Source organism: Homalodisca vitripennis, chromosome 4 (assembly GCF_021130785.1).
Source record: "Homalodisca vitripennis isolate AUS2020 chromosome 4, UT_GWSS_2.1, whole genome shotgun sequence".
Classification (NCBI taxonomy): Eukaryota; Metazoa; Arthropoda; class Insecta; order Hemiptera; family Cicadellidae; genus Homalodisca; species Homalodisca vitripennis.
In genome coordinates, this window is record NC_060210.1 from 37,250,670 (window position 1) to 37,267,523 (window position 16,854).

At 31.0% G+C, this 16,854-nt stretch overlaps 1 protein-coding gene across 1 annotated transcript in view; it reads right to left on the bottom strand.

Annotated features, from left to right (window-relative positions):
- Window positions 1–2,892: 2,892 nt before the first annotated feature.
- LOC124359161 (glutamate receptor ionotropic, kainate 2-like) overlaps window positions 2,893–16,854 on the bottom strand; it is a 118,493-nt gene continuing 104,531 nt past the window's right edge. Inside the window, 8 exon segments of the mRNA XM_046811665.1 lie at window positions 2,893–4,379; window positions 4,476–4,628; window positions 5,498–5,598; window positions 6,003–6,167; window positions 9,102–9,327; window positions 13,482–13,679; window positions 15,172–15,639; window positions 15,975–16,232. Of these exon segments, the coding sequence (XP_046667621.1) occupies window positions 4,314–4,379; window positions 4,476–4,628; window positions 5,498–5,598; window positions 6,003–6,167; window positions 9,102–9,327; window positions 13,482–13,679; window positions 15,172–15,639; window positions 15,975–16,232 (1,635 nt within the window). The 3' untranslated portion in view covers window positions 2,893–4,313.

Here is a 16,854-nt window from a genome sequence, read left to right on the forward strand (position 1 = left end):
GTTAATGAGAAGTTTAAAAATTTTAGATTTATTTCTTTTAATAAAGTCTTTATTTTCAGAAAGAAAAAGAGTTATTTTATTTCATTAGCGAGTATTAAGATCTAAAAATATAATTCTATACTCGAGTACCAGGTATACATACACCTCCAACATCGATTATTAGTAAATGGATGCTTTTTATCATGTTGAATTAAAGTTTTATAATTTATACTTCATTTTATAATGTAGATGTCTCTGTCGAAACGTTAGGGAGAGTTCGTTTTTGGGATTCTTTTTCACCGTTAAATTTTGATCTATTGAGACGGATTTCGAATATCCATTTTAGGATTTATATCTGTGACATCTGATCTCAGACACTGTACTAAGTGGAAGGTGCAATGGAGCTGAACTCTACATTCGCATTAAAACAAATCCTTCCTATTATTGCTACGTAATATGTACATAGTAATAATAAACTTGAATTATTTTCGATATAAAAATGTGTAACTTTCCTTATGCAATATGAAAAAAGTATAACATAAAAGTTAAACAACGAACTGTATACTAACATTTAAATATATCGTTAAACGATACTGATACTCTGATGATATTCACCCATACTCTAATAAGCTATATAAAATAAAGTAAATGATTGTCTAACAATACGAGTACTTTTGGATTTTCATTGATTTAACATATCTCTTATCTAACCATCTCTTCCTGACGGCTTGTCACACTTGAGCAAATGTAAAATGTTTAATATCTGGCGCTATAAAGCCCATCCAAATGAAAAAGCCCACAAAACTAGTGCATATGGCGCTTATTGTGAAAATGATGCTACAAAATGATTAGTGGATCGTAATAGGATTTCCAAATACTGTGATTCAAAGTTTTGTAACCTTTTTAAACCTTTGTAACGTGGATATAATCCCTGCAAGGATCACTCCTGGCTGGTTTATACCTTCTAGTTTAACCCACTACTGGGCATAGCAAAACCGATGTGTCACTTAAATCAGGGCAACCTTATGCATGTCCAGGAGCGGCACTTCACTAACCGCAAATGTCGAGATTATGGGGTTAATGGGCTATTCGATTGCTCTAGTCTAATGTGGGAGATACCTGTTGGAGTTGGTGGGGTTTGTTCCCTATTCTCAGAGGTTCTTATCAGCCTCAACAAGGGTGTGCCACCCCCTTCATACTTTGACTGGAGAGGCAGGTTCAGAGCTGGCCTCCCGTTCTTCCGGGGAGACATGACTTTGATATGTAGTTCCCTAAGTCTTCCTCATAGATCTCGATATGAGGCGCCCCCTACTCCCTAACCTTACCAATCCTGAATATCCTGTCACTCCGGAAGTAGCGCAAGGGTTCCTACAGGACTAAGTACAAATTATAAGCTCCCTGTCCTAAGAGAACAAAAGCCAAAACAAAAAAAAATCGTTTCAAATAAAGATCCAAATTGGGTAAGTTAAGAGTAAAAATGGTACACTTTTCTATACATATTTCAAGTTCCACCAAAACACTAGTTAATACAGATTATTAAGGAAAATTAACATCATTACAATAAAAGTTAGGTATTATAAATAATAATAATACTGACTTTAAATCGGCTAAAAATATTTGCTAGTCTAACTTACATTTCGGATGATGCACCTTGTATTCCAGCACTGCCAAGAAAACTATATTGCATTGGAGAGTATAAGTATCTTTTACAATAATAATAATGGACTTTTGAATACCAGTGTAAGGAGTCCTGTGGAAGTACCAAAACCTTGTTAATATTTTTAATGGTTATATATCAAATGCTTTACAGATAAAACATGCCCTGACAATCACAAGTCTGAAGTCCTCCAAAGTCTATTTTTAAACATAACAATGAATTGTATTTACATAATATTTTAGATGATTTCATTTCTGTACAGTGTTATGTTTTAACAACTTTGGAAATCTACAAAATTTTGGATTCTGTGTAACAAAATTAAATGTTTTCAGAAAAAATTATACCAATTAGTTGCAAGTGTGGAGGGGTTAATTATAGTATTCCTAAGGAATAAAAATATGTATGGATTAGGACATAAATTTTTAAATTCTAAATTTCTCTTTTTAAATAACCTAAAGTTATATGTTCGGTATGTATTGAAACCTATTTTAAGAATTAAAAGCCAAAACTTATGAAATGCAAATTTTAAGTACGTTTGGTGATATCGTATAATAGAAAACGCTTAACAAATGGACTGTATTGGAGGACACAGCACCCAAGTCTACAGCTGCAATCATACAGTAAGTGGGTCAAGATCAGTTTGGCGACATCTCAATATTCATAAGTAATTCAAGGATTTTAAAGATTACAAAAGTGGATTAAGGAGTGGTTTTGGGCATTTTTTTCAAGAACTCTCAATTGTGTTTTCTAGAAATTCATGATGTATTATATATATATATATATATATATATATATATATATATATATATATATATATATATATATATATATATATATATGGTAACTTGAGTCATAACCTTTTAGTTGATTTAATCTGCATATGAAACCATGACCAACGGAGACTAAAGAATACCGTGACAAATGCAACGTCTACCGCTGTCATATTATGAGTGGTATAGTTACCATATATATATAAATATATATATATATATATATATATTATATTTATATATATATGGTAACTATACCACTCATAATATGACAGCGGTAGACGTTGCATTTGTCACGGTATTCTTTAGTCTCCGTTGGTCATGGTTTCATATGCAGATTAAATCAACTAAAAGGTTATGACTCAAGTTTACATAATTATCTTTGTAACATAACCATCGTAAAACCTATAGTAAATTACATGTTTCTTGTTTAAATTTCAACTGATGTGAATGGAGTTGGGAATATTGAAAGAAAGAACTAACAACTACAACAAACTATGCTGTTTTGTAATAAAACAAGCACTTTATTAACAATAACCACAATCAATACACTGAATGAACGTTTTAATTTATTCATCCCATTGAAATATTGCAGCAAATCAACACATGGTAAATTTAATTTTCGTTGTTATCAGGCAATGATGAGCGTTGTTCAATTATTACACTTTATGGAAAATATAATGAAAGGTGACATGCACATTTTTGTTGAAACAACTTCGTCATTTTATATTATCTCATTTACAGCAATAGGACATTGCATTTGATTTATACTAGTGTAATTTTGAAAAAGCAATATTATAAGAAGCATTTCCAATTAGCATTTTTCATTCAGATGTTTACAACACTAAAGAAAATTGGAAGGAATTCGTCGTATAATAGTAATTGCTATTTACAATATTATTTGTGAGGAACCCCAGTGAATGTATACAATATACAATGTGTTACTACATTTAAAACGTCTACTTTATATAACGTTCATAGGCACTTACATTTTCTAAGTAATCACATTTATTAAATGTATGAATTGAAATAATGTCTAACCGTCTCCTATATTACTTTTCTCATATATTAAATAACATTTGATTATAATTGAGTATTTGTTAAACTAGCCCAACACTATGAATAACTTTAATTTCATTAAGGAGTTAGTTATATATATTCACATACAAAACTTCCCTAACTGAGTAACATCAGTTGGATAATATTTGAATCAAATGTTTTTGTTAAAAGTTTGTACAAAAACTAAAATTAGTCTTTGAGTCTCAGCGAATGTGATATCTAGTTTCCTATTTGCAGTAAATTATAAAAGTACAGCTATTTTATGGTAAGCTTATGACGTACATATATGTAAATTTAATAATTGACATTACTTATACTGATAACAGTACAACCTAATTCATGTTATGTTGTGTGGTCCGTTACGTTATAGTTTGTAAGGATTCAGTGAAGGAAATATTAAATTTCTTTTCTAACGTTTCTAGCAACAATTGTCAATAGGTTACATAGAGCTTTAGCAAAAATATGTTTAGTTAGTGTTTTTTTTTTGTTTTGAATACATTAACTCTGCATAGTCATAACGTAGATCGATTAGTTTTGTGAGTTAAACCAAGTCTTATTCTATTTTTTCATAATTTACAATTTTAGTACGCTCACAATAACTATAAAAACGTAATAGACTCTTTGTCACAAAGAGATTGATATTTATTTGTAACACTAAGTGGTATTTACAGAACGTATTACTATGATAGAATAAGTCATGCCACTTTTCCTAAATATTAGTGCACTTCGTTAACCACAGTTGAGAATTAACTTTTGTCACAGTTTATCATAATCAACACAGTCTATGAAATCGAAATTTTATGCTAAAGTAGTATTGAAGGGCCACCATAGGGGCCCTGAAGCGAAGACTAGGTATCTGGGTCATAGCAGAGAGACGATTTCTTCATTTCAATCATAGGAAGGATTGCAGTCTCCTAGAAAACAAAATTTCGTTAAATATCCGCATCATAAATAATATCAGTTTGCTGAACTACAAGTGGCAGAATTGAGAAATGTAAAGATGGCCTCACCCCATTGATGTGAGGCAGTTCTAGAGCAGCTGGCACGTACGTAGTGCCAGGCGAGCACCTGGTACAACTCCGCTTGAGTGCCGGCCTCTGCCTGGAGCCGTGGCACCTTACAGCGAATCTCAACTCCTCCGCCATCTCCGAGCACAGCGATTGCTGAAACCAGTCGGGATATATATCAAGCACTGAGACGAATTTGAAATATATAAATATTATATTACCGTCAGTAGCAAGCAAAGGTTATAGAAAAGATAAACATACAACGTATGTATTTTTATGTTAAGGAACATTTGTAGAACCTGCCATTGGTGTTCCCATAATTTCTTAATGGGCTTCGGTCGGACAAAAAATGCTAATAATTGCTATGTGAACCATAGTTTTGAATGTTTCTTTATTCTTGTAGTAGTTTTTTTTTATGATTTGAGGTCACATGTTCTCAGAAAAACTAATGAGTGGATGTTCTTCCTGTCTTTACTTTAAATTTAACTTACATTGTGGGGGTTTTGAAATTAATTCAAACCTAATTTGCTACCAAATAGAATAACATCAAATACCTCTAGTTTGTGCCATTATCCTTCTTTTTGTAATACCTTTAAATGAGAAATAATTTGCTAGTGAAGCGAATTCAAATATTCCTACTTATCCAAAAATAACTCATTTTGAGGGTAGACTCATTAATGTGAATACATAAATTAATCCTCAGTTAATCATATACACCTCCGCCAAAGTACACCACTCCATCTCTATTAGTAACATATATAACGGGGGGAGCGGGTGAGACTTTTAAGACATCCGATATACATATATACATTACATTTATATTTGTGTATTAGTAAGATACGAAATTCGTTATTTTAATTGGTTTTTATACGATAATAGCTATAAGACCAGATGAAATATGGAATGCTTGTAAAAACATTATACAATATATTCTATTAATTATTTTAAAATGTCTGAAAGAAGAATAAGCTAAAATACATAATAAATATTAAATATTGCAATATATTATATATAATTTCTCTCACCCGATCAGTTTGGGCATTTTTCTTTGAGTTCCAGCAGAACTCTAGTATTGCCACTAGAATGGCAAGGGCGAGTCCACATAACAGTACGACGAACACTCCACCTAAAATATATTTAGTATTGTATTAAAATAACTTAATTTTGTGATTCCATTTACTCCAAAAGTTATAAGGTTTATAATTAGAGAGATTGTACAACATGTTGTTTATGAACTATTTTGTTGCTTATTTGTCTATAGTTTTTAAATTTACAAAATTTAAAAATCAAACACTCCAATAATAGACTTTTTATTTTGATAAGGTGTTTCGTGTTTTTAAATAATTTAAGTATTCCAACTAGAAAATAACTTCTAGAATGTATATAAATCCTTTTTTAAATTGAGTATTAACATTTTTGAAATAGTAACAAAATAGGAATGATGAAAGCACTAAAATATATTTCAGAAAAACATCACAGTGAATAAATTCTAATCAATAATAGGGGTAAAACCGGAGGGGATAGCCTTACCAATATTTTCTACTCCTAGTGCATTTGCTTTAGACTCCTTATTCTTGTCATCTCTGTTGCACACATCACCTGTGTTCTTCCACCACTTGTCATATAAAATCTGTATTACGCCTTTTTCTTGCAGCTCTAGAATAGCTAGTGAGATTTTATCTCTCCATGGTGATCCTGTAACAAGGATTAACTATGTAGAATCTTGGAGCATTGGAAAAAAGGTTTATCGTACTATCACTAGTATAAACAAATTCAACATTTTCCAATATATAATTTTTATTCTGTGCAAGGCCTTTCTGAATCAAAGATTCCATCATCAGGCACTTCACAAATTATCAAATGTTTACATTTTTAAATAATAATTAATTTTATAATAACATATGGTTAACAATTTGGATGTATGTATACATTGGCCAAACTAAAAGGAACATCAAGACACGATTTAAAGAACACTTTGCACATATAAAATATGGAAGAAATGAAAAATCTGCTGTGGCGAATCACTGTATTGAATCTGGACACACCATCTCTAATAAAAATTTACGATTATTAAAAGAAGTTACTAACACAATACACTTAAATGCTTGGGAAACATTTTACATTAACACAAATCAAGAAAAACTTATCAACAATGAAGACGGACCAATTCAAAATTCAGTTTTACTCTCATCTCAATTTATAAAGAAATTAAAAATGTAATTCTGATTAAATATTTTATACTGGCTAACCATACATCCAAATTGTTAACCATATGTTATTATAAAATTAATTATTATTTAAAAATGTAAACATTTGATAATTTGTGAAGTGCCTGATGATGGAATCTTTGATTCAGAAAGGCCTTGCACAGAATAAAAATTATATATTGGAAAATGTTGAATTTGTTTATACTAGTGATAGTACGATAAAGGATTAACTAATTCAATAATTATTATTTAAAGAAGTACTTGTGTATAATGTATATTGAAAGCAATAATGTTGAAAGATTCAGTGATCTATTTTTAATCAAGCAAATCGTATCCCCTTATCTATTATAAATACAACTCTCATATAATTAGAATTTAAATTTGACAAGTATTTAAGTAATTATTATTTCGAATATTGGGAACGCAACCTGTCTTGTTTTATATAGAGAATATCAATCAGAAGTAGAAGGATAAATAATAATTGCATAACTCAACTAATTTGTAAAATTTTCTGTGGAATTAAAATTCAAATCTATTACTAAACCCATAATTTGTGATACAGTTAATCATTACTCTAGTTAATGTATTTAAAAGATATTTAGTACTCTAGTAAAAGATATTTAGTAATAATGGGAAAAATATGAATTTAGTTTTATATATTAAATATGTATCTATAACAATAACAAATGTACTAGCTGTACACTCCAAGTGTACAATAGAAAAGATTCAAGTAATAGGTACTTTATATAAAATTATAACCGCTTACACCATATATGAATTACCAGATATTTTCATAGAAAATATGTTACTGAAATTAAGAAATTTATAGTAACATTAAAGGTAACAAGAGAAAATTCAATGTTTAAATATTATGTTACATTAATATTTTTTTAAATTTCATTCACAGCTGTAAAGAGCTAGTGGATTATATGATTCTGTATTATTTGTTATGTTCTGGAGAACTGTTCAACGCTTTATGGAAACAGGAAGTGTTTCCGATTGTCATAGGTCAGGAAGGCCCGCTACTGCGACAACCGAAGACAACTCTTTAAATGTATTGCAGTCATTTATTGAGAACCCGCAAGAGTCCCTACACTCAGGAACACAAACTCATGACATCTCTGTTACGTCTGTTAAAAAATTCTGAAAGGGTAAGCCTTAAATTCTAGTTTTAAGCCTTTCAAAGTTCATTTGGTGCACGAACTCAACGAAGATGATTTCGATCGACGTATAGAATTTTGTGAAACTATGATGGGCAAAATAGATCGCAACGAAATTGATGTAAACAATATTGTGTTTTCAGACGAGTGTTCATTTATGCTGAATGGAAGCGTAAACAGGCACAATTACCGTTACTAGAGTAGCGGAAATCCTCACTGGATGCGGGAGGAACATACGCAGTATCCACTAAAGGTAAATCTCTGGCTTGGTGTGATAGGTACCTTGTTGATAGGTACTTTCTTTATTGAAGGAAATTTAAATGCAATATCATACCAATGATTGCTGGAAAATGAAATTACACCAGCACTTCAAAACATGTTTGGAGAACATTTCCAGAATATCTGGTTTCAACGGGACGGAGCACCCCACACTACGGCATCGACGTAAGAGCCTATTTAAACACTGTTTTTGGCAACGGTGGATCTGAAGGCGGGGGACTGTAGAATGGCCAGCGCGTTCACCAGATCTGTCTCCATTAGACTATTTTGTTTGGGGTTACCTTAAGAACAACGTCTACAAAGCAAAGCCTCAAAATTAAAATGAACTGAGACAAAGAATACTTCAAGAATGTCAGACGATTCCTCAAGTTGCCCTGCAAAACTCAGTTAATAGTTCTTATGGGCGTCTTTCCAACTGTCAAATAACCGGAGGTGAACAATTCGAACATTTAATCTGAAAAAATTTGGTAACTAAACATCTTTTTTACATAAAACCTTTGAACAGCCGCCATTTTGTACTGGATCAATCTTTTTGAGTGCGGCTTGCGGCAATAAACACTGCTAGATAAGCCTTTTAAATTGATGTGCATATTGACCTATGCTCCTATTTAGGATTTCTTTCTGACTCCTTGCGTCCCCATGATATTACAGAAAACTGATAGTTCTTTCAAAAAGTAGATTCTTAGGTGTAGTGTTGATGTACCAAATCTTGTTGATTTATCTGTTTATATTGTATAATAAATATAACTATAAATATATATATATATATATATATATATATATATATATATATATAATATATATATATATGAGAGGACATCGTATTAGAAAGTACTGTATAACCAGGCCACACTTAATGGTGCAGTATGACTAACTGAATTTGAACTAATTATTTCAGGGTTCTGTAGAATGCCGCTCTATTTCATTACTCATTAAGAACAGAATTCTATATTATCTATAATAATATATGTAGAAATAAGTACCTTTTGGCGTGGCGATACCATATCCCTTAGAATCTAGAAGGCCACCAATCTGCGTAAGGTTACAATCTCTTTGTACAGCGTAGTCTAGCATCGTGGACTCCATCAGGAAAGCGTAATTTCCCTCCAATACACGCTTGACTCCCTCCTCGTAGGAGGATACGAACACGGATGGCCGCTTACTTTCCATGTACCGCCACATCTTCTGGTAGATTCCAATTTTTGAATCCTGTATTGAAAGGTTTTCGTTATTTATTACTAAATGTTTCACAAGTATTATAATTATTTTCTATACCCCAGTATGGGTAATGAATCTGAGTCAATTACTATTATTTCAAAGCAAAATTTTACTTTGAAAAATTACATTTTTTGTAGTTAATTTGTTTTAATGTATTGTGATTTACTTTCTAATATTTCTTAAGTGTACAATTTCTTCAGAGGAAATGCTTGACGGAATCCTATATACTTTGATACAAAAAATATGAGTTTTATTGTTATTTTCTAGAAAATAAGGGCCAAACGAATTATGCTAAAAGCTTTAAATATTTCCTCGAGCCATATCTCACTGGAAAAACACCAATAGCTTTTGATGAATGTAGTCCCAAGTGAAACACACTTAATGGTATTAAATATTCCCTTAAATACTGCATGAAAGTACACGACGTATATTATTTTCAAAACGTATCTAAATATAAAAATAGATTAAGGATTGCCATATTTGTTCAGATTACATGCTCACTTGTCTGTTAAAACAATATTTGGACTGCGTATACATTCAAGGTTTTCAAGCGACCTCTGGGGTTAATCATCCTGTAGATTTGGATTGGAACATACTAAGGAATATCAAGGTTATGGGACATAGCAAATTTAAAGGTTAGTGTAAGACCTGTTTATTGATTTACATAAATTTTGTGCAGAATTCATGAAAACAAGAGTAAGATTATTCGCTCCATTTTATGTACAATATATAGTCTAGAATAAATAAAATAAAAATATTGCAACATTTAAATCTCAAAATTTCTTTAATAGATAAAATTAGCCCAACAATACAAAATACCATAGCTAGATATTTGATATCTAGTTAATAGTTATAAAACTAAGAAAATTCTTTACAATGCAATCTATACTAAGTTACTATACTTCGTGTGTAAAAATACGTATTTTAATTCATAAAATTTATTATTCATACATTTCTTGTCCAGAGTATTGTTATTCAATATTTTATTTTAATTATACCACTTGGTATGGAATGTGTTAATTAGGATTGTTTTCCTCAATGTTTCACCTCCAGTGGTGTGTGTATGATAATATGCTTGTTTCTTCTCACAGCTATAAGTCTCCAATAAATTCTCGAAGTATGTACCTACATCTTATCATAAGGCAAACTGTTCGACTCATTTCCTTTTCTGTGCTTTAAATTTAGGTCCTTTACATCTGGAGAATAGGATAATCCAAATCCACACACATAGTGTTGCATTTTTGAAACCTTATACATGCAAATAAGCGAAATCCTTTTAAGTCAGCCATCACCAATAATAAATATTAATTAAAAAGGGGTATTTTTCGTTTAAGGGCCAGCATCTTACAAACATACTATACCTGACTGAAAGTGCATTTAATCGTTTTTTTTTGTGTTATTAGTTCGTAGGGCAGTATTCCAGGTATTACTTCTAGTATAAACTCGTCTTATCTTATCAGTGATAAACGGGCGCTGCTTATCTTTTGCCTGTAATGAACCTGCGTTAGTTCCGTCTGAGTTGTGCGTGTAGTGAGTTGATCTGGGCTTGGAATTTGCAAGCTCGAGTTAGTTTTTTTTCTAAAAGAGCAAGCAGCGTAAAGCGCTGCGCAGCGGGCTAGCATCGCTGATCTGAATTTTTAATAGGCAAGCTAGGGTCTTTTGTGCTGGCCCTTAAACGAAAAACACCCTTAAAAAGTATTCACATATTAAATAGAAACTCTTGATAACTCTTGTTTACCGTAAACTATTTTTTTTAAATTTTGACTTATGATATCTTAAAACTTTTTTATATACTGACGCAATATATTGTAATAAAAATAAGAATGAGTATAGGCCTATTAATAATAATTTTAGATGGATAAGGGGAGCAGTATCTGCATAATATTAGTTAAATTAATGTATCCATAAATATTTAACTCTTTATATTTAATAAAACAATCCAACTATACAGTTCTGAGTTCCTATACTTTCTTAATGGCTTAGTTAAGCAGATTAATATCGTTTTCAAGTATGTAACAAGTAACTTAATGATTTTTGCCTTTGTCTCAGGCGTTTGTAACACTCAAAAATAAAAAAATATCTACTTACCCAATAGTAAGAAACAAAAATTACATGACAGATTAACTCTATATATCTATTATACTTAAGTAACGATTTACTGTTATTTTCTGTACATGCAATAGGGAGTGAAAGGGTAAAACCAAATCATTAGTTTCAACTCAGCAATAATCGTTTCTTCTTGATGGGTATTTGATTATTAAATAACTGACACTTAATTATTCTTGAAGTACAACTTTAAAAAAGGGTCACTACAATATATATTACGTAATGCTGCTTGTGTACATTTTCTCAAAATTGACTAAGATGGCCTATTTCTTTTTTACCTTTAGGTAAGGAATTTATAAAATCTTTTATATACAAACATTAAATTTCATTTAGTATACTAAATATGGAAGTAGAAAATATACAGATATATCTGACATAATTACAAAGGTTAAAACTTATATTATAGTTTAAAACAAAACCAAAATGTATAATTATTATTTTTCTACAGTGAACCTCGTTCTCCTGACTAAACAAATCAAACTGTTTTAATATGACTTCTGTAGTTAATTTTGTGTATACAGTGCGTGATTTCAATCAAACTATGACTTCCATAAAGAAACCCGATTATTGCTTTGTTCTATATTTATTAATAACGCTATTCATAAACAACTGCTTTTATATTATACCTGTCGTTAATTTTCGTACAATTTATTGTAATAAAACCACAATTTCTACAAATAAAATGTCTAACTTTTACATTGTCCTAGATGTTTATTGATAATCATAAAAAGAGTTTATTAATGTTTATTAGTAATCATAAGTTGTGTACGTTAAATGCTCCTTTTTCCTTTGTACTTGATCGGAAAATTCGATATTGCTATTTGTGTGACGGAATAACGAATAGAGTGTAATTGCTGAATACTCGTCGCTACATGGATCAATCAAATTATGTGGTAACTGCCGACATAATTATTATGTAAATTATCTGATACATGTCGCATGAACAACCAGAGCCTGTTAGAACTGGTGATAAAATGTCGAGTGACAAAGCGGTCACATCAATACAAATACAGAGAGGAGACTGTGGTATTGTGACTGACTAATGGACTGAAAACTCTGCTCGATTTGGCAACACCGCATATATGTTAACAATGTGAAGGCAACACTATTGTCATAGGCTGTTCTAAACGCTACTCTCATAGGAGCATAATCATGGCTAAGGCAATATTTATATTTCATCTTATGAAATTTATGTTATTACAAATTATTAGTGTTTATGTGCTCATTAATGAATATTATAAGTTATGAACAAATAATTGTATTTATATCTAATATGCAAAACCTACGATGAGAAAAAGTATTAGATTTTGTAATACTACTTTATCTCAAATGTACTTATTTATTACATTTTTATCATCCAAGTTATTTTAAGTTTGGTAATTTATATCACAAAAATTTTTATTGTTCTGCTACTGACGAGTGTTTATATAGCCTAACTATAATTCAGATTTTGTAGTATTATTTATAGTTTATTTACCGATGTATATAATATTCTTATTAAGAAAAAACAAAATTATTTCCTACGTGAATGCAAAAAACATAATGATTCTTTGTAACAAGAAGTTCAAATAATTAAAGTTCAAGTAATAATAATTTACCAACTTGAACATTTAAAATAATAATTTTACTGTAATATGTATAAGTCACATTAATGTTTTATCACGCCCACTAATTTGAATTTTTATATTGTTCACAGTGAATAATAAAAAAATATACATTTTATAGTATAAATAAATCTTTGGGAGATACCTTAGCGTTCCATTGCATATAAATATAATGCAACTTTATTGATTGCATATATTATATTGTTAATATTAAATAAGTTACAACACTACCAAGCTTCATAATTTAATCGTAGTAACAATAGAACCTATAAGAGTGCCATTTGCATAGTAAATGAGCATCATACGTTAATTAGTATTTTATAAAACTGTATGAGAAATTTTTAATATCTATAACACATATAGGAGTTATAATGAGTTTTCTTTATAGTGGAATATTTACAATGAGTATTCAATAGTAATAAATAAATTACCTACCCTAAAAAATGTCATTGTAGATCCTCCTTCCAAAGTGCCGTAAGAAATTTCAGTCTGCTCGGACAGGTCAGCCGCGTTCTCGATAGGGGTGATCATCCGCTCTACGGTGAGGAAGGCGGCGAGGTTGGCGGTGTAGGAGGATATGATGATCAGAGTGAAGAACCACCAGATGCCGCCGACAATTCGTGTGGACGTCGCCTGTAGTCAAGTACTTTATTACAATATTCCTTTGAAGTATGTTCGTTAAATTCTAAGTAAGAGTACTACACAAAAGAGTGTAGTCCAATTTTAATATATTGGAATATTTATTATTATTTTATGTGGTGAATAATCAAGAGTGTATCTCATATTTTATATATGCTTCTATGTATGCTATGTATGCTTCTGTAATAGTTAAAATTGAAAGTATATAATATAAAACTGGAATAAATTTGTATAAACAAATATAAAGGTTATTCTAATTTACAAATATGACTAATAATAGAAAGAATAAATTTATGACAAATTGTTATTTGCTTTAACATTTAGTTTGGATTTTTTTTTAACTATGAATAATATTTTAATAATATTAAAAATATAAAATAGATAAGATAAAATTATAATACGTTACAGTTCAAGAGCCGCGTGCTAACTTCATAAGCACACAACCTGGTTCTTCTTCAACTTTATAAAACAATTGTTGGCTAAGAAAGAATTGATCATTAGCTGTGCTAACTTTGGTGTTTTGTTTTAAACAAAATACGAGGTTATTTAAAAATAATACAAAATTAAGGGAGATTTTTGTCATATTTTTCTTAGTTTGTTGCAAATAAAACAGACGGGAGATTACAGAAGTAAATGTTAAATCAGTGACAGCTAACAATATATTAACCGACTGTTTCTCTAAACTTTACCATGATAAAATAAAAAAAAGAATATTTTTACCCATTTCATACCTCCGTATTTTGAACTCCACATACTGTTGCTTATGGACATTATCAAATTATGTCTTAAGATAATTTTAATTGGTATCCAGAAAAACCAGTTTATGTTCTAATAAAACAAAAAAAGATTCTCGTCCCTAGATTCATAATATACAACTTCAGAAAATGAAAATAAAAAGTGTTTAACTTAGAATCTGCCATGAAAGTTACTGGTTTGAACCATATGCTCCTGTACCATAGAGTCCACAAGCACCAAGCTTAAAATAAAGCATGCCATTACATACAAATATATTAATAACAAACACTGCATGGTAACCTAATAAGTAATTAAAGCAATTTTTCATATGAAAATCGTTTAGGTTTTTTAAATTTTAAATAATTTTATTTGTATTTTAATGTCATGTTTAGTGATTTCCTTCATATTTAAACGATTCCCATGTATTTTTATGTAGAAAACATATCATCTAATCACACATATTAGACAAAACTCTATTCACAGATATTTCTAAAACTAATGTAGCAAACAATAATTGATTTTATTGCAAGCAATTTTTTTAAACTAAAACATTGATAATTTTATTGTCTATGCATTTATGTTAATTTCAAAACACATGCAGAGGGTGCTTAGAAAGCTAACTCTAAGGTACGAGCAAGCGGTAACAAGCATAACATTCATGCAGATCCAAGCTTGGTGCTTTAAACAATTTATGCAAAATTACAAATACAATTAGTAATAAGTTAATTTTGCATTTTAGACTCTATGGTACCTTCGGATTCAAATCAGATCCCTGTTGCATCAGCGTTCCGATGGCGAACCAAAAGCTGTTTGCCAACGTAAAGTCGTTTTCCACAACTAAAAGCGAGGCAATTCGAGAGTAGGGATCGTCATCGTTGTCGTGTATATGGACGTGTTCGTGGTCATGGTCGTGATCGTGCCCGTGGTGGTGATCATGGTCGTGATCGAGCTCGTGATCATGGTCGTGGACATGGTCGTAACCGTACCCGTGAGCGTGGTTATGGCTGTGTCCATGGGAGTGACCGTGGTCATGATCATGCTCATGATCTTCGTATTGACATCCACATGGAGGTGGAGGACACCATTCATACGGCGAGAAGCGTGCCACTACCCAGATAGTTAGGGAGACCAAGACGTAGGCGCCAAGCATGTAAAACCAGATCTCCACTGCCAGAGGATTCATGAAAGAGAAGAGACGATTGGGCATGCTCTCCGACGCCTTCAATGTAAAAATTAATTTTGAACTATAAAAATAACCATACAAAGTTTACAGTGCATATACAATATAATAAAAGTTCAGCATTGCGTTTGTGCTATTAATATAACAATCATTTACTCTATAAACATATTTCAGCGAGGAGGGACGCCCTATCTATCAGCTTTTTCTTGAGACGATTTGTACAATGTACTGAAAACTGCAAAACACATCCATGCAATTTCGTGCAAATAACAGCTTACAGGCACTGGGACATGAACATGGAACAATTATAACTGTCATGGCATATTCATATTTTGGTTTAGAGATTATCATCGTGCATATAATATATATTTCACCTTGGGGTTCAAACCAGATCCTTGCCGAAGGAACGTTCCGGTAATAAACCAGAAACTATTTGAGACGGAGAATTGATTCTCAACGACATCGCTCTCTGCAAGGCAAGGGTGAGGGTTGTTCCACTCATAAGGAGAAAATCTTGCCATGACGAAGAGGGTGAAACTGACTAGCAGATATGCAGCTAGTACATACAGCCAGATCTCCACAGCCAGAGGGTTCATGAAAGAGAACAGCCTAGTTGGTTGGGAGGTCGGGACCTACAGACCAGATATCATAATTTAACATAAAACATTATTTTTTATTTATAATTATCCCGTTGAAAGCAAAACTTTTTACTTTATTTGCAAAGTAAAAGGTGACCCGAAAAGCTATGATATTGGTTATATGTAATATAACTTGTGTATGTATGGCCTTAAAATTGCATTGACAAGGCTTTTCACGGTTATCTCAAGTCTTGACTCATATGTTAAATTAAAATAAACTGTATTTTACAATTTGTGTACAGTTGTATATTAGCTTGTAGAATTCTTACCCTACCGTAATCTTCATCACAAGTTTTATTACTAATATGATATTGAAAGTTTGTTCATATTATTTATTAGTACATTTAATAATAGCTTATTAAGATAATAATTTTATAATATGTGTAAATAACCCGATATACTAAGATGAACTTGTTATATTACACTCAATTTCGTTGTTAAATTAGAATGTACATTACACTACTTTTGTAGAACAAATTATGAAAAGTAATAACGTAGCTTATACAATATATCTTAAAACATCTTTCAGAAAATTAAAAAGTATAAAAATAAAGAAAAGACAGTACAACAGTCCAAGTAAAACAATATATACAAGTAACTTTAAACAAGGAAACAT